The sequence below is a fragment of the Odocoileus virginianus genome, chromosome 26 (genome assembly GCF_023699985.2).
Source record: "Odocoileus virginianus isolate 20LAN1187 ecotype Illinois chromosome 26, Ovbor_1.2, whole genome shotgun sequence".
In the NCBI taxonomy this organism is placed as follows: Eukaryota; Metazoa; Chordata; class Mammalia; order Artiodactyla; family Cervidae; genus Odocoileus; species Odocoileus virginianus.
Genome location: NC_069699.1, coordinates 5,846,220 through 5,866,005, shown reverse-complemented (window position 1 = coordinate 5,866,005; position 19,786 = coordinate 5,846,220). Strand labels below are relative to the sequence as shown.

Genomic DNA, 19,786 nt, shown 5'->3' with positions numbered 1-19,786 from the left:
AGTGGCTAAGACTCCATAATCCCAATGCAGGGGGCCTGGGTCTGACCCCTGATCAGGGACCTAGATCCCACATGCCAAAACAAGAAGAGATTCTGTGTGCCACAACTAAGACCCAGCACAGCCAAGGAAGTAAAACAAATAAAAAATGTGAGATGTGGTATTATATATGAAAATTATTCAGCAATAAAAAAGAATGAAAACTGCCATTTGTGACAACACAGACAGACCTGGGTATTCTGCTAAGTGAAATAAGTCTCACAGAGAAAAACAAATACCTTATGATCTCATTTATATGTGGAATTTAAAAAAAAAAAACACCTGAGCTCAAAGATACAGAGAAGAGATTTGTGGTTGCCAGAGGTGCAGGAGTGAGCAAAATGGGTGAATGGGGTCAAAAGGTACAATTCCAGTTACACGGTAAAGGTTATGGGGATGTAGTACACAGCATGGTAACTATAGCTAATAATACTGTATTCCATATTTAAAAGTTGCTAAGAGAGTAAATCTTAAAAGTTCTCATCATAAGAAAAAGGTTTTGTAACTATGTGTGGTGACAGATGTCAACTCGACAATGTGGTGATCATTTTGCAGTATGTGCAAATATCAAATCATTATATTGTACACCTGTGTCAACTATATATATATATAAAACCTCAATTTTTTAAAATATAAGATTTACTGTGTCATGCAACATAAAGTCCAGGACAAACACAAGAAATTATAAGTGTGTAAAGAACCTATACACACACTCAAGAAAGAGAGAACACAGTCCTGAACTTAAGAGAAAGCCTTAGGCTGACTAGGTAAAAGACGGGGTGAACAAAAGACTGGCACCTTCTTTACAAACAACAAATACTGGAGAGGGTGTGGAGAAAACGGAACCCTCCTACACTGCTGGTGGAAATGTAAGTTGGTGCAGTTACAGTGGAAAACTGTGTGGAAGTAGAATGAGCATATGATCCAGCAATCCTAGTCCTGGGCATATATCCAGACAAAACTATAATTCAAAAAGATACATGTACACCTATGTCCACAGCAGTACTGTGCACAATAACCAAGAAATGAAAACAACCTGAATTATGTCCACCTGACAGATGAATGGGTAAAGAAGATGTGGTACATATATACAGAGAAATACTACTCAGCGATAAAAAAGAATGAAATAATGCCATTCGCCGTAACATGGATGCAAATACAGACGAGCAAACTGAGTCAGAAAGAGGAAGACAAATACCACATGGTATCACATACGTGGAATCGAAAATTTGACACAAATGAACCTATATACTATGAGACAGAAGCAGAATCAGGGACGCAGAGAACAGACTTGTGGTTGCCGGGAGGAGATGGGTGGGAGAGGGTTAGATTAGGAGTGTGGGATCAGCACATGCAAACTAGCACACACAGAACAGATAAACAACGAGGTCCCCCTGCAAAGCAGAGGTAACTCTAGTCAACATCCTGTGATAAACCACAATGGAAAAGAATATGAAAAAAATGTACATACTCTTTTCTATTATGCTTTATCATTCCCCTGGAGGAGGAAATGCCAACCCACTCTGGTATTCCTGCATGGATCATCTCATGGACAGAGGAGCCTGGCAGGCTACAGTCTGTGGTGCTGCAAAGAGTTGGATACAACTGAATATATATATATATATATACACACACACACACACATACATATATATATATATATATATACACACACACACATATATATACACACACACACACATATATATAATAAACTGAATCTCTTTACTGTACAGAAGTAATTAACACAACACTGTAGCTCAACTACACATCAGTAAAAAAATAAATTAAGACTGGCCTTTCAAGAAAGCAGAATGACTATGGGAGAGAACAAATTAAATGACATTTTCAGGGACTGGAAGTAAATCAGCTATCAGAGTTTACAAGAAAGTTGGAAAAGAGAGAGAGATGAAATACAGTAAGAAATAGTAAGTGGAAAGTTCTGGGAGAATAAGTCTTAACAATTTACGTGGACTTTACACTAAAGGCAACAGGGAAAGTTCTAAGTAGGAGAGAAGCAAAATTAGTAAGATAAAAAAGAAATTAAAAATAGAAAACTGCAATAATCATCATAGTGAATAAAATACTCATTTTAATCATTAAAACCCCCAATCGCCCTCTTACAAAGGTTACTGAGACATTACTTGAAACAACTGGATGCAAGAATGCAGGGGCTACTGTAACATTAAGAAGAAGAACGGGGGGCTTCCCGGGCGGTCCAGTGGCTAAGAATCTCCTTGCAATGCAGGGGACACCGACTCGATCCCTGGTCCAGGAAGACCCCACGAGCTTCGGAGCAACTGAGCAAGGGCACCACAACTGGGCCCATGCTCTGGAGCCCTCGAGCCACAGCTTCTGAGCCCGCGCACCCAGAGCCTATGCTCCGCAAGAAGAGAAGCCACGCCAATAAGCCCGCGCGCCGCAGCTGGACAACAGCCTCCCGCTCTCCACAACTAGAGACGGCCCGTGAGCAGCAACGACGCCCAAGGCAGACTGCAAATAAATAAAAGCAGGAAAGGGAAAGAAAACTCCTACAAACCAATAATAAACAGCAGGCAAAAAATATATACATACATCTCACCCAAGAAAAAACACATGTGAGGGACAAACTATAAACACATGCTCAACATCATTAGAATTCAGGGAAATTCAAATCAACAGCACAAGATGTCAGTCTATACCTAAGACACACACAGCATTTAAAATCGGAAAAGAACAACTCAGCTGAGTCTCTTATTCATTGTCTGTATGAATGCAAATTGATAAGACCACTTGGAAAAACAAATATTACTGTATGAAGTTAAATATTTTTACAGCCTGAGAGGGGAACAGGCAGAAAGGCTAAGGGGTCTCCAAATGGAGGAAATGGGCTGCAAGTGTCAGACATTCTTCTCTCTCTCTTAAGCGGCAGGAGGAAACAAACTACAAGGATCAGATTCTTCCCTTCTCTATACATAATTAAAAGGAGCGTGCTCTTAAAATTCTGTGTTACCATGGAGACACCTGGTTTCACCTGAACTTTTCTCAAACCTTGAGCTAACCAATGCATTTTTCTTATAGAAGTGTTTTTCTTAAGCTATGTTAATGAACTATGTATTTACCCTAGTCTTTCTTCAAGTCTGTTCCTCTTAAGACTCAGAACCAATAAGGGCTCAACAAACCAGTATGTTTTACTCATACATTGTTCTCCTGATCTGTGTTAATGAAACTATATATTTACTATATACTGAATACTTCAGTTCAGTTCAGTTGCTCAGTCGTGTCTGACTCTTTGCAACCCCATGAATCACAGCACACCAGGTCTCCCTGTCCATCACCAACTCCTGGAGATTACTCAAACTCATGTCCATCGAGTTGGTGATGCCATCCAGCCATCTCATCCTCTGTCGTCCCCTTCTGCTCCTGCCCCCAATCCAGCCCAGCATCAGGGTCTTTTCCAATGAGTCAACTCTTCGCATGAGGTGGCCAAAGTATTGGAGTTTCAGCTTCAGTATCAGTCCTTCCAATGAACACCCAGGACTGAACTCTGTTAGGATGGATTGGTTGAAACTGCTTGCAATCCAAAAGACTCAAGAGTCTTCTCCAACACCACACTTCAAAAGCAACAATTCTTCAGCACTCAGCTTTCTTCACAGTCCAACTCTCACATCCATACATGACCACTGGAAAAACCATAGCCTTGACTAGACGAACCTTTGTTGGCAAAGTAATGTCTCTGCTTTTTAATATGCTATCTCTAGGTTGGTCATAACTTTCCTTCCAAGGAGTAAGCGTCTTTTAATTTCATGGCTGCAATCACCATCTGCAGTGATTTTGAAGCCCCCCAAAATAAAGTCTGACACTGTTTCCACTGTATATTTACTTGGAAACTATATATTTACTAGGAAACCTGCCTTTCTTCAAGGTTCATGTCAATTGTTTTATGGCCCGGGATGACTCACCTTGTGCCAATGTTATCTCAAAATGCATGTTGTGAGTGAGCGTCCTGGTGCCACTCTGAGTTTTGAGACATCCCCTTTCTCTAATTAGCAGCGTGCTGACAGGTATATAACACACTGCTAAAGGCTAGCAGGGGGGGCACTCTTTCTGCCCCCTTCTGATGTCTATGTCAGAAGCTTTCTCTATCTCTTTTATACTTCAAAAAAACTTCCCTACACAAAAGCTCTGAGCGATCAAGCCTCGTCACTGGCCCAAGGTTGAATTCCTCTCCTCCGGAGGCCAAGAATCCTGGCGTCTTTCACAGCTCAACAACAACCTTTCAAGCCTATGACCTCTAGCAATTCAACTCAACATATTTATTGACCATTTGTATTTCCTCTTTGTTCAAACCCTCCTCAAATTTTTCTAAGAGCTGATCCATCTGTTTCTTAATAATTTTTAAGAATTTGTGTATATGTTGAAGAAGATAGCCTTCTCTTATAATGTGTATTTGAATTATTTCATCTACCACTATGCTGCTTATATTGATTTGGTATATTTTGCCATATTTTACTATTTTTAGAATCAAATTTGCCAATCTTTTCTGTTGTAACTACTGAATTCACAGCTTTTAAATTAACAGTTCTGTAACATAACTTTCCAGGGATAACACTCTAGAGTAGAATATACTAGTTTTACCCTTATCTGTGGAGTTCTATTCATGCTTCATGCCGCCGCAATACAGATTTAAAAATTCAAAGGCATCATCAGAGTTTTAATTGTAAGCATAACCCCAACCTACACTGAGGACACTCTGCCTCTGCCATGATTTGGACTTAGATGCTAAGCCTAAAATAATACATAATAGTATATACAGAGGGAAGGGCCTTTAAGCATCTGCATCTAATTTCAACATACATTAATTCAGTCCTGTATAGACCCATACAAGGTAAAACAACAATAAACATGAACAAACCAAAAGAAAAAAAAAAAAAACCTCTAACAAAAAGAAAAATCTGCACAGAAGTTTAAACCTGTATTTGAAGTTCTACGACTACTTGTTAGCCACTCAGTCGTGTCCAACTCTTTGCGACCCCGTGGACTGTAGCCTGCCAGGCTCCTCCGTTCGTGGAATTCTTCAGGCAGGAATATTAGAGTGGGTAGCCATTCCCTTCTCCAGGGGATCTTCCTGACCCAGAGATGGAACCCAGGTCTCCTGCATTGCAGGCAGAGTCTTTACCATCTGTGACACCAGGGAAGCCCAGTTTGCAGTATGTGCCCCTAAAAGAGCATCTTACCCGTTTGGTTGCCTTGGAATATATACAAAGGCATCACAGACAGCAGAAGGTAGCAGTCCTTGAAAAAGTCCATGGAGTACTACAACCAGCCAGCAGGCAAGAACGCCCCTTCAATGATGCCCCATACAGGAATGAGCCCGGTACTGCACTGCTCCCCAGGGTCCCGAGATTACAGATAGGCATTGGGCTGTAACTTAATAATTACAACAAAAACCACAATTATTTTCACTCATGGAATTGGCTTATACATTTTAGAAACGGGAAATTTGAAAATTTAAGTGCTAGTTATTTTATCATTTTCCCTAGCAAACTAGTAAAACTGCCAAATTATATGTAATTATGTAGTTGATTCCATTTGCCAAAATTACTAGGCTCAGCTCTCCTGTTTGGGGCAATCAATCCTTCTTCATCAAGCCCACAAACACATTCAGGACTTAATTCTGTCATGGATCCACATACATTTTAAAAGAAAAGAAAATAACATAGATAATGGTGATATGGTTTTTAAAAATACGTCTAACAAGCTTTCTTTCATTATTATTCATTACTAACAAGAGCCATAAAGAAAGCTGAGCACCAAAGAACTGATGCTTTTGAACTGTGGTGTTGAAGACTCGTGAGAGTCCCTTGGACTGCAAGGAGATCCAACTAGTTCATCCTAAAGGAGATCAGTCCTGGGTGTTCATTGGAAGGACTGATGCTGAAGCTGAAACTTCAATACTTTGGCCACCTCATGCGGAGAGCTGACTCATTTGAAAAGATCCCGATGCTGGGAAAGATTGAGGGCAGGAAGAGAAGGGGGCAACAGAGGAAGAGATGGTTGGATGGCATCACCAACACAATGGACATGGGTTTGGGTGGACTCTGGGAGTTGGTGATGGACAGGGAGGCCTGGTGTGCTGCGGTTCATGAGGTTGCAAAAAGTCGGACACGACTGAGCAACTGAACGAACTGAACAAGAGTCATGTTTTCTCAAAATGTTTTAAAATATTTACTGCATGTAGCACTCCCTATTCCTATGAAGCTGTTTACATGCATTTTCATTCCATCACTAAAATCTGAAAACAACCACGTGTGTGTGTGTGTGTGTGTGTGTGTGTTAGTCATTCAGTTGTGTCCTGCTCTTTGCAACCCCATGGACTGTAACCCACCAGGCTCCTCTGTCCATGGAATTCTCTAGGCAAGAATACTGGAGTGGGTTGCCATGCCCTTCTCCAGGGGATCTTCCTAGCCCAGGGATCAAACCAGGTCTCCCACACTGCAGGCAGACTCTTTACTGTTTGCCCATAAGAGAAGTAAAAACTTAAGGTCAAACAAACTAATCTTACAGTTTGAAACCTGAATTGTGGGCCAATATTTGCTCACGCCAGATTGCTTTTCTCAAAAGAGGAATGGTTCTTTCCAAGAGACTGCCTTCTTGATAATACCAAATAATTATCAGTTGTCATAATTACCACCACTACTCTGCTCAAGTGCCAAAAGTTGTCAGTTTAATGTCAGGTGGTAGTATGCAATTTCTGTTGAGATTAAATTAGTGCAAGTTGATGAAATGAAGCAGTAGGCCATATTAACTTGCTTAATAATCAGGTCCTTTACTGAGATGGTTAGCAGTAGCATATGTTAAGATGCATATCAGGATAGCCTGCTTTTACCAATTGTTTGTATTAAAACTAACTGTACTGTCAAGAGTATTTATTAAGTATTCAGACGTCCAAAATTGATATTATATAATAATAAAACATTTACTTAACATTTATTAAGTGCCAGGTGCTCAGAGCTACCAACAGCCCCTTAAAGTAAGAACCATTACTAGTACTATTACAGATATGGGAAATTAGGCCTGGAGAGTGAAGTCACTTTAAGGTCACACTACCAGTAAATGGGGAGAGTAGAAACCTCAAGCAAGTCAAGCTCCAAAAGTAATATATCCAATAACAATGAAGATAAGTATAAGCGAGGACAACTCAACTCACTAACACATACAGAGATTATAACAAACTATACATTTTCATTATTACAAGCATTACATAACTGACTCCAGGAATAGCAAAATTACAAGCCATTTGTTGAACTGTGTGTGCATGAAAGGTAGAGGGAGAACTTTAACATCCTTAATTTATAAGTGAAAGCAGGACAGAAAGAGCACAACTGTCAACGCTTGTTAACTAACAAACTGAAAATGGGTAGCAGGAGGAGTCTGTGAATTACTAATATTGAGGGGTCTTAAAACTAGAAATAAGATGATCAGATTAAAAAAACTCAGATTTTTCTGACTGGATTCAAAGTGATAATAAAGTGATGAAGAGTACATAATTCTAGGTTATGCTTGTTAATGGTTCCAGAGAGTAAGCTCAAACTTCACTGGATACGATCAGTAATGGAAGCGAGTACAGAATTTAAGAGGGTAGTAACGGATGCGGTAAAAAAAAATGGCAGAGGAGAAAATGACCTTGGCGGCAAATAAATAGGATTATCATAAAGTCAAAAAATTCACACCTATTGATGAAGACGGAAAGTAAACAGGAATTCAGTAAGAACAAGAACAACAGTCTGCTCTGTCACAAAGACGTTCACAACGTGAAGTAAAAATGTAAGCCGAAGACAGGCTGGAAGTATGAAGACAGCGCTGAACTTAGCAACAGCATCAGCATTTAAGCTGCGTGACGTGGGGGCTCTGGGGCACTCACTCGCTTTGTGGGGGTGTTGACATGTGATAAAGACGTCTGCCTTGGCAACCTGGCTCAAGCTCTTCTTCAAACTGTTGCTTCAAAAGGGAAGCTGGCAAAGGGAAAGCTATTACTACTGAGAATAGAAAATCTGAGAGTAAAATGATAAGAGATGATTTAATGGCCAACAAAAATTGAAATCTGGCTAGAGTTAGGTCTGAGACCCAAGAGTCAGAGAAGACCTACCGTGGCAGTCCTTTAAATTTTCACTTCCCCTTACACACTCCAAAATAAGGGAAGAAGTGGGAATGCAAATCTAGGAATAAACATGTTATGAACATTTGCTCTCAAATGACAATTCTTTTTTTAAAGATGATCTATGTGTGAGCCTTAGCATGATTCAAAAACTGCAGCTCCGGGATTTTTGAAAGCTGGGTCCATCATGGATCCTTAAAAAAATCAAATTTCTAAAACAGCAGTTTGAAATCACACTAGCACAGAAAGTTATATAATTCCACAGCGCTCCCCAGCCCAACTCCTCCCCGCTTTCAGTCAATAGGTAGAAACAGTACGATGGCTGAGTACAGTGTAAGAGCTAATTCTACCAGAAGGGAAAAAACATTCAGTTAGCAGCCCTGAGTCACAAACAGCAGCAGTATTCAGGAGAAGGGTGGAGTTTAATCACACCCCAGTGCTGAATGACTCATGCGGGCCGGCCAGAAGCTGCTTATGGGTCCCCCGGGGTGTAAGTGACATATTCACATTAAGGTTTGGTGTCTGTGCTAGCAAAGTGTCAGACCAAGAGTGAAACACTGCACAACTCTGGAACCCCCACTCGCTCTGCGGTCTGTGTGGATGGCACCCCCTAGGCTGCCCGGTCACAGCCGGCCCATCCGAACCACTCTGGTTCTAACAGCTCACTGTGCTTCATCAGGACCGTGTGGGTTTGTATCATAAACATATCATTCCTTCCTTGTTACCACTTTCGGAACTTTAAAATGGTCATGATAGCCAAAGAATATTCTCTCTTGGCCAAGCACATATTTATTTTGTTGAAATAAAACATAATTGCTGTATCTTTCATATGATTCTGCCATCACTTAATTGTTTTTAATTAACTGAGCATAATGAGCTCTTGGCAACACCTGATAACTAATGAAATGCCATCCTGAAGCCCCTAAAATGTGATCATCACCACAAGACACCAAGTCTTCGCCCCATTCCTGACTCAAGAACAGGAGCTGAAAACACTGAGGAGGCTGCATTTACAGAGCAACTCCAATATGTAAACAGAACACACATACTCATCCCCCACACGTTAAAATGAGATTAAACACAGGCAGGGAATGGGGTCAGCTGGTCAATTTCTTACTGTATGTCAGCATCTCCCCCCAAAATTTCCAAGGATTATTAAAAGAGGCCCAAGGTCAGTAAGTTCGAAATGCCACAGTCATTCACTTGGGAGCATCGCCACGCATATTATCCTATTAAGGTTCCGGAGGGCATGCAGTAAAGAAATTGGTTTTGTTTACCTTGTGTTTCCCATACTTACTGATCACAAAACCTGTTTTTTGTTTTGTTTTGTGAAACATTACTGATATGAAACGTTTGGGAAATGCCACTCATAAGATCATGTATTCATGTATTAAGTGTTTGCTAACAATTAAAATAGAACATCCAAAACTAAACTAAGGTTTCCTTGATGCTCGCTGAGTACGAAAGGAAACTGCAGCGCCCGAGGATCAACAAGCGTCGGTCGCAGCTTTACTTGGCAAAATGCCAAGCAAAATACCATGACCTGTACATTCAGCAATGCTAAAAATAAAGGACAGAAAGCCTGTTCTATAGCACTGTCACTTAGCACATAACTCTCATAAAATGGATAACATCAGTATTTGGGCTGACACCATTTTACGTGCTCAGTAAGAACACACAGTATAATTATTTTAAAACCAATTTTTCAGAAAACATCTAAACGTCTATAACTTCAGGAGCTCGAAGACTTAATAACCTCTCCTTGAGTTACTGACTACATTGAGATAATCTACTGATACCCACTGTCACCTACTGAAGATTATTACAATACTTACCACATTACAAAAAGAATCCAGACCAATGCTACGTACATACTTAGTACATTCTGGATTAGACCAAGTAAAACTTAACAACAAGCTGAACAGCATTCTATAAAACAAAAACAGAAAGTCAGTTAGGCTAATTCTGTCTGTTTTTCTATGCTATGGACTCACAGTGAGAAAGGAGACTGTCTTGGAACTTGATGACCGAATCATATACGAAATCTTTAAAGTTTACTTACACTTACCTCAAAAGAAGTTCTTTGGGTAACTTTTTGTTAATAAGGCCTTCATCATTATTTGAGAAAACCTAAAAGAAAAAAAAGTGAAATTATTAAAATGTTCTTCAATCAATCAAAAAAGAGTTACATATTTTGTAGATCAAAATGGCCCCAAGGAAGCTCAGGAAGGAAGGGATATAATTATGACTGATTCACACAGCTGTAGAGCAGAAACCAACACAAAATTGTAAATCAATCGTCCACCAATTGAAAAAAAATTTTTAATGGCCCCAATCACCATCCTATAATTACAATGACACTAATTTCATGAAGTCAGTATTCTTCAATATTGACAGACATAAAAACAGCTTATATTCTATACCATTTAATAAGAATGGCAAACATTTAGAGAAGAGATAACACACAGTCATTTCTATACTACATTGTATTAGAGGTTCCAGGCAAGGCTATTCAGCAAAGAAAATAAATAAAAGGCATGCTGACTGAAAAGGAAGAAATAACTTCTATTTACAGATGATATGGCCTTGTACACTGAAAATTCTAGAAAAAAGACATAAAAAGCTATTAATTACAGAATTCAGCAAGATTGAAAGATTTAACCTACAAATATCCCATGGATTTATAAAAAAATAATTTGTATTTCCATACGTTAGCAATGAACAACCTGAAAATGAAATTAAGAAAATAATCTCATTTGTAACAGCATAAGAAAAAACCTACTTAGGAATACATTTAAGTAAAGAAGTACATGATATTATATATTGACAACTTATACTAAGCACTGTCGTGAGTAATTAGACTTAAACTGAAACACATTATATGTTCGTGAACTGGAAGATTTAACAGTGCTGAGTTAGCCACGTTTCTCAGCTTTGTATTTATTCTACTTGGGGTTTGCCAACTACGTCCAGTCTGCTGTCACGCCCATCAAACGAATACTTACCTTCTAACATGGTACCATCACTCTGGCATTCCCAGTTAGATCTTTTTATAGTCTTCCACTTTCCTGTTAAAATTTTCTAACTGCTCTTCCATTCCAACTGTTCAACATCTGGCCCATCACTGATTCGGCTTCTCTAAGCTCTTCTCCTAACCATGGGTCACACTTTATTTTTTTCCATGTCTCAAAATTTGTTATTTCACACCAAATACTGTGAGTAAAAAAACCCCAGAACTTTACAAAGATCAATGAAACCAAGAGCTGTTTCTTTGAAAAAATGGACAGAAGGGGAGGAGAGATTAGGCAAGATGGCAAAGCAGAAAGACCATGGGCTTATCTCCTCTCAGAAGCACACCAAAATCACAACCTCCCATGAAAAAGACCAGGACCTACCAGAAAAAAGTCTAACTAAAGACACAAGGAAGGAACTAGAACGAGACAGGTAGGAGGCCGCAACATAGCCAGGTCCCTCACCACAGAGACGACGCACAGCCTGGAGAGGGACTGTACTGCAGAGGTTCTCCCCAGCAGTGAGAGTGCCGAGCTCCAGATCAGGCCCCACAGCCCGGGGAACTTGGCTCTGCGGGCCAGTGGGGCTTAGCCTCGGGAGTCCCTAAAGGCTGAGGGAAAGAGACGAGGCTCTTGAAAGGAGCACACGAAATCTGCCGCCTTCTAGAACCCAGGGCGAAGGTAGTCGCTTGACAGGAGCCAGGACCAGGCCTACCTACTGGTCTTAGGGAGTCTCTTGGAGAGGTGGGGGAAGGTGGGCTGTGGGCTCACCTTGGGGACAAAGACACTGGCAGAGGCCGTTCTTGGAGCTCTTTCTATTGGGTGAACACTAGCAGGCCCCACTGAGGAGCCTGGCCCGTCCAACAGCCTGCAGGCACCAGTGCTGGGACACCTTAGGGAAAGTAACTAACCGGACAAGGACACAGCCCCACCTCTCAGCAGACAGGCGCCCAAACCTTCCTGAGACCACAGTCACCTCTAGACCAGCCTTGCCCTTCACCCGCCAATGGGCAGGCACCAGCCAAACTGTCCAGGAGTCTGCTCCAGGCTCTGGACACGCCTCCCCTACCAGGCGGCAGACACTAGATGCAAGAGAGCCACAGCTGCAGGGCCGGCCTGCCCACAGCAGGCCAGACCCTCCCCTGGGACCAGCTGGCCCTGGCGCTCCCTACTAGCAGGCCGGCACGGCCTCAGAATGCCCTTGACCCCATAGCTAACTGTGTCAGGAAACACCTCCCGCACCACCCCCCAACACACCAGTCATCAGACACCAGCCCTGTGATCCCTGGGCACTGCAATCAGACTCCAGGACCTGACTCTGACCATAAGTGGTCCAGCATTAAAACCAAAATCTGGTTTCACCCACCAGTAGTAGACCGACAACAGCCCCAGAGCTTCTGGACCCTAACTGCACCCACCCACCAGTGAGCAGGCTCTAGCCCCAGGCCTCCTGGGGTACCGCAGTCAGCTGCCTGCTGACTGGGCCCCACCAACCAGTAGCTCCAACAGCCTCTTCATAAAGCATGGGCTGGTACCAACTAGAGTGGAGGCCAGGCAAGCCTACCAGACTGCCCACACGGTCAGCCTGCACAACAGAAGGGCCCACACAGCCCTCACGGGAAACCTTGAGAGCATACAGGCTGGTGACAACACAGGCCATCTTGTACAGAACAGTTTCTCCAAGGTCAAGATAGGTATTAACCTAGCAGACACATGAAAATATAAATAGCAACTTGGGCAAAATGAGGTGGCAGAGAAACATGTTCCAGATGAAGGAACATGATAAGCCCCAGAAGAACTTAGTGAAGTGGAAACAGGCAATCCACCCAAAAAAGAGTTCAGGGTAATAATTGTAAAGATGATCAAAGAACGCAGGAGAATAAAGGATGCACAGGATAAGAAGTTAAAAATATTTAGCAAAGAGAAAATATATATTTAAAAAGACAGAGATGAAGAATACAATAGTTGAAATGAAAAATATACTAGAAGGAAAACCACAATTCTAAAAGACACACGTACCCCAATGTTCATTGCAGCAATATTTACAAAAGCCAGGACATGGAAGCAACCTAGATGTACATTTACAAATGAATGGATAAAGAAGATGTGATACACACACACACACACACACACACACACACACACACACACACACAGTGGAATATTACTCAGCCATAAAAAGGAATGAATTTGAGTTGGATTTAGTGAGGTGCATGAACCTAGAGCCTCTTATACAGAGTGCAGTAAGTCAGAAAAACATATATCACATATTAACACACATATATGGAATCTACTAGGTTGGTGCAAAAGTAATTTCAGTTTTGCATTGTTGAACTTTTCCATTAGATATTTAAATACATTCTTGTATAAATCTGCTTATGTTATACATCATTTTAATGCACAATGCACAATTCTTGCTTTATGCTTTTTGCTAATGAATTATTGTTTATTTTATATGTATTTTAGACCTATAGCAATGATGTTAGACAAACAGGAAATTCGAGAAATTTGCTTATTCGAGTTCAAAATGGGCTATAAAGCAGCAGAGACAACTTGCAATATCAACAATGCATCCAGACCAGGAACTGCTAATGAACATATAGTACAGTGGTGGTTCAAGAAGTTTTGCAAATGAGACGAGAGTCAAAGATAACAAGCATGGTGGCTGGCCATTAGAAGTTGACAATGATCAACTGAGAGGATCATCAAAGCTGATCCTCTTACAACCACACAGGAAGTTGCCCAATAACTCAACATCGACCATTCTACAATCACTTGTCATTTGAAGCAAAATGGAAAGGTGAAAAAGCTTAATAAGTGGATGCCTCATAAGCTGACCGCAAATCAAAAAAAAGTCATTTTTTAAAGTGTCACCTTCTTTTATTCTATGCAACAACAATGAATCATTTCTTGATCTGATTGTGACATGATGAAAAGTGGATTTTACATGACAACCAGCTCACTGGCTGGACCAAGAAGCAGCTCCAAAGCACTTCCCAAAGACAAACTTGCACCAAAAAACGGGTCATGGTCTCTGTTTGGTGGTCTGAGGCCCGTCTGACCCACTACAGCTTCCTGAATCCCAGTGAAACCATTACATCTGAGAAGTATGCTCAGCAAACCAGTGAGATGCACGAAAAATTGCAGTGCCTGCTGTTGGCACTGGTCAACAGAATGGAAGCCGTTCTTCTCCACAACAACGCCTGACCACATGTCACATAATGAACATGTTGCAAGTTGAACGAATTGTGCTACAAAGTTTTGCCTCATCCTTCATATTCACCTGACCTCTCACCAAATGACTGCCACTTCTTCAAGTATCTCAACAACTTTTTGCAGGGAAAATGCTTCCACAACCAGGAGGATGCAGAAAATGTTTTCCAAGAGTTTGTCATATCTGGAAGCACAGATTTTTTTTTTTATGCTACAGGAAAAAACAAACATTTCTCATTTGCAAAAATGTGTTGATTGTCATGGTTCCTATTTTGACTAATAAAGATGTCTTTGAGCCTAGTTATGATGATTTAACATTCAGGATCTGAAACCATAGTTACTTTTGCACCAAGCTACCAGAAAAATCATACTGATGAACCCAGTCGAGAATGGACATGTGGACACAGTGGGGGAAGGTGAGGGTGGCATGAATGGAGAAAGTAGCCTTGACATATATACATTATCATGTGTAAAATAGTAGGAAGTTGCTCTATCACACAGGGAGCCCAACCCGGCACTCTAATGGTGACCTAGAGGGGTAGGATTGGGGGCAGGGAGATGGCACGGTGGAGGCTCAAAAGGAAGAGGATATATACACAATCATGAGAGAGTCACATCATGTGGTAGAAACCAAAACACTGTAAAGCAATTTTCTACCAAATATATCAGAAGGAATCAACAGTAGACTAAAACAGACAGAAAAATGGATCAGCAAGCTGGAAGACAGTAGTGGAAATCATGGCCACTTAAGAGAAAATTTTTTTAAAATGAGGACAGTTTAAGAGACCTCTGGGACAACATCAAGAACACTAATATTCACATTATAGGGGTCCCAAAAGGAGAAGAGAAATTTAAAAAAAAAAAAAAAAGGGATTGAACATATCTGTAGAAATAATAGCTGAAAACTTCTGTAAACTGGGAAAGGAAACACTTACCCAAGTTTAGGAAGAGCAGAGAGTTCCATACAGGATAAACCCAAAGACGAACACACCAAGACACATTGTAATTAAAATGACAAAAATTTAAAGAGAGAATCTTAAAAGCACCAAGGGTAAATAAAGCAGGGGCACTCCCATAAGGTTATCACCTGATTTTTCAGCAGAAACTCTGCCGGCCAGAAGAATGATATATTTTAAATGATGAAATTGAAGAGTCTACAACCAAGAATACACAGCAAGGCTCTCCTTCAGATTTGATAGAAAGATCAAAAGTTTTAGCAACAAGCTAAAGTTAAAGAGTTCAGCACCACCAAACGAGATTTATATCAAATACTAAAGGAACTACTCTGGGTGAAAAAAGAAAGGCCCCAATTGGAAACATGAAAACTACAAAATGAAAAAGGTCATTGGTAAAGGCACACATACAGTAAAGGTAAGGAATCAACCGTGCACAAAGTGAGAAGGAAGGTTGAAAAACAAAACCAGTAAAATCATCTACATCAAAGCCCCTTAAGCAGTTAAGGGGTACACAAAACAATTAAATGAAAGGTATGATATAAAAAGCAGTAATCATGAGGGTTTTTAAAAATGCATTTGAAATTAAGAGATCAGCAACTTTAAAATAATCACATATATAAAGATTGCTATATTAAAAAAACCTCACAATAACCACAAACCAAAAAACCTAATACACACACACATATATGCACAAGGAAAAAGGGACCGCTGGTGGTCCAGTGGTTAAGAATCCATCTTGCAATGCAGGGACACAAGTGTGAACCCTGCTCAGGGAACTAAGATCACACATGCTTGCAGGGCAACCAAGCCCACGTGCCACAACTACTGAGCCTGTGCGCTCCGGAGCCCGTGTGCCCCAAACTGAGAGCCTGCAAGCCACAACTACTGGGCCTGTGCACAACCAGAAAGTCCGTGCACTGCAACAAGATTCCATGTGATGCAGAGAAGATCCTGCATGCCGCGACTAAGACCCAGCGCAGCCACATAAATATTTTTTTAAAGAAAAAATCTGAACATAACACTAAAGATAGTCACCAAACAACAAGAACAAAAGGAAAAGAGAAAACAACCCCCAAACAATGAACAAAATGGCAGTAAGAACACATGCATCAATAATTACCTTAACTGCAACGGACTATATGCTCCAATCAAAAGACACAGAGGGGCTGAATGGATACAAAAACAAAACCCTTATTTCTGCTGCCTACAAGAGACTCACTTCAGCTCTAAAGACACACAAAGACTGAAACTGAGGGGATAGAAAAGGTGTTCCATGCAAATAGAAATCAAAACAAAGCTGGAGTCAGCTCAGTTCAGTCGCTCAGTCGTGTCCAACTCCTTGCGACCCCATGAATCGCAGCACGCCAGGCCTCCCTGTCCATCACCAACTCCCAGAGTTTACCCAAATTCACGTCCATCGAGTTGGTCCAGAGGAGCTATCCCACATCTGAGGTCAGGAGTGGCGGCCAAGAGGAGCTACCCCATGTCCGAGGTCAGGGGCAGCGGCCGAGAGGAACGACCCCACGTCCAAGGCGCAGGAGGGCTGAGAGAAGCTACTCCACGTCCAAGGTCAGGAGGGGCGACCTCATCCAAGGTAAGGAGCAGCAGCTGCGCTTTGCTGGAGCAGCCGTGAAGACATACCCCACGTCCAAGGTAAGAGAAAGCTGGAGTAGCAATACTTATACGGGGCAAAATAAACTTCCTCAAAATAGAGACTGTTACAAAGACAAAGAAGGAAACTACATAATGATCAAGGAATCAATCCAAGAACAAAACAGTGGTTCAGCTGGTAAAGAATCCGCCTGCAATGTGGGAGATCTGGGTTCGATGTCTGGGTTAGGAAGATCCCCTGGAAAAGGGAAAGGCTACCCACTCAGTATTCTGGCCTGGAGAATTCCATGGACTATACAGTCCATGGGGACACGACTGAGCAACTTTCACATCAAACTTCACAAATATATATGTGCTCCTTCCCAACACAGGAGCACCTTTATACATAAGGCTAATATTAGCAGACATAAACAAAGAAATCAACAGTAACATAATAATAGTAGGGAACTTTAACACCCCATGTATATCAATGATCATCCAGAGAGAAAATCAATAAGGAAACACTGGCCTTAAATGACATATTAGATGTGACAGACTTAACTGATAAATAGAGAGCATTCTACCCAAAAGCAGCAGAATACACAATCTTTCAAGTGCACATGTAACATTCTCCAGGATAGATTACATGTTAAGGCCATAAAACAAGCCTCAGTAAATTTAAGAAAACTGGATAACATCAAGTATCTTTTCCAACCACAATGCTATGAGACTGAAAATCAACTACAAGGAATAAAAAAACACAGACACATGGAGGTTAAACAACATGCTACGAAACAACCAATGGATCATTAAAGAAAACAAAGAGAAAATCAAGAATATCTATAGACAAATGAAAATAAAAACACAAAGATATAAAACCTATGGGATGGAGCAAAAGCAGTTCTAAGAGGGAAATTTAAAGTAACGCAAGTTTACCTTAGGAAACAAGAAAAATCTCAAGCAACCTAACCTTACACCTAAAGGAACTAGAAGACAAAGAATAAACAAAATCCAAAGTTAGTAGAAGGAAAGAAATCATGAATATCACAGCGGAAATAAATGAAGTAGACTTTAAAAAATCAGAAAAGATCAACATAACTAAAATCTGGTTCTTTGCAAATGTAAACAAAATTGATAAACCTTTAGCCAAATTCATCAAGAAAAAAATCAATAAATCAGAAATGAAAAAGCAGTTACAAATGACACCACAGAAATACAAAAGATCATAAGAGGCTAATACAACAACTATATGCCAATAAAATGAAAAACCTGGAAGAAATGGACAAATTCTTATAAATGTACAATCTCCCAAGACTGAACAGGAAGAAACAAAATATGAATAGACAAGTTACCAGTAATGAAACTGAATCAGTAATATAGAAATCACCAACAAGCAAAAGTCCAGACCAGGGAGTTCCCAGTGGTCTAGTGGTTAGGTCTGTGCTTTCACTGCCAAGGCCTAGGTTCAATCCCTTGTTAGACAGCTAACTTCCCACAAGCCACATGGTGCAGCGGGAGGCTATGGAGTCCAGGACTAGATGGCTTCATAGGTGAATTTAACAAAACGTTTAGGGAAAAGTTTACTAACACCTAGCCTTAAAAAATTCACACACACACACACACACACAAGTTTACTAACACCTAGCCTTAAAAAATTCACACACACACACACACACACACACACACACACACACACCATGCAGAGGAAGAACAATTACAAACTCATTCTATGAGGCACTCATCACCCTGATACTAGAACCAAAGATATGAAAAAAAGAAACTCACAGGCCAATATCACTGATGAACATAAATGCAAAAATCTTCAACACAACATCAGCAAACTGATTCCAAAAACACACTTAAAGAATCATAAACCATAATCAAGTGGGATTTATCCCAGGGATGTTAAGGATTTTTCAATATCTGAAAAATCAATGTAATACACATTAACAAGCTGAAGAATGAAAATCATATTATTGCAATAGTCACAGAAAAAGTTTTTGACAAAATTCAACACTAATTTATGATCAAAATTCCCCAGAAAGTGGGCATAGAGGGAACATACATCAACATAATGAAGGCCACATAAGACAAATCCACAGTTAACATCATACTCAATGGTGAAAAGCTGAAAACATTTTAAGATGAGAAACAAAACAAAGATGCCCACTCTCAATACTTTTATTCAACAGAGTATTGGAAGTCCTAGCCACAGCAATCAGACAAAAAAAGAAATATATCCAAAATGGTAAGGAAGAAATAAAATCGTCACTGTTGCAGATTACATGATACTATATGTAGAAAATCCGAAAGGTGCCACCAGAAAACAACTAAAGCTTATCAATGAATCTGGTAAATCTGCAGAATACAAATCAACATATAGAAATCTGTTGCATTTCTATGCACTAACAACAAACTATAAAAGAAGTTAAGGAAACAATCACCTTTACCATCTCATAAAAAAAAATTAGGTAACTATGAATAAACCTAAGGAGGTAAAAGAGCCGTCAATAAAAGACTACAAAAATATAAGAAGAAGCTGAAGACAACAGAGATGAAAAAATATGTTGTGTTTATACAGGAAGAATCAGTATTGGTAAGGTGACCATACTATATAAGACTATCTACAGACTGAATGCAATTCCTATCAAAATATATTAGGGAATTTTTCATAGAACTGCAACAAATCATCTCAGTACTTGTATGGAAACATAAACACACAAATAGCCAAAACTATCTTGGGAAAAAACAGAACTGCAGGATTCAAGCTCCCTGACCTCTGACTATACCACAAAGCTATCAATACAATCATCAAAACAGGATAGCACTGGCAGAAAAACACA

At 40.3% G+C, this 19,786-nt stretch overlaps 1 protein-coding gene across 5 annotated transcripts in view; it reads right to left on the bottom strand.

The window, feature by feature from the left end:
* The window catches only part of FBXL2 (F-box and leucine rich repeat protein 2), a 95,886-nt gene that overhangs the window by 67,253 nt on the left and 8,847 nt on the right, over window positions 1-19,786 (bottom strand). For 4 of the 5 annotated variants that reach the window (XR_011483586.1, XR_011483585.1, XM_070455319.1 and 1 more), the window contains exons 2-3: window positions 10,242-10,303; window positions 10,009-10,102 (exon numbers count right to left, since the gene is read on the bottom strand). Coding sequence is in view for 3 of the 5 variants with exons in the window: in XM_070455319.1 (XP_070311420.1) it covers window positions 10,009-10,102; window positions 10,242-10,303 (156 nt within the window). In the remaining 2 variants the exon portion in view is untranslated. The remainder of the gene's footprint in view (window positions 1-10,008; window positions 10,103-10,241; window positions 10,304-19,786) is intronic. The other variant, XM_070455320.1, reaches the window with a different exon arrangement.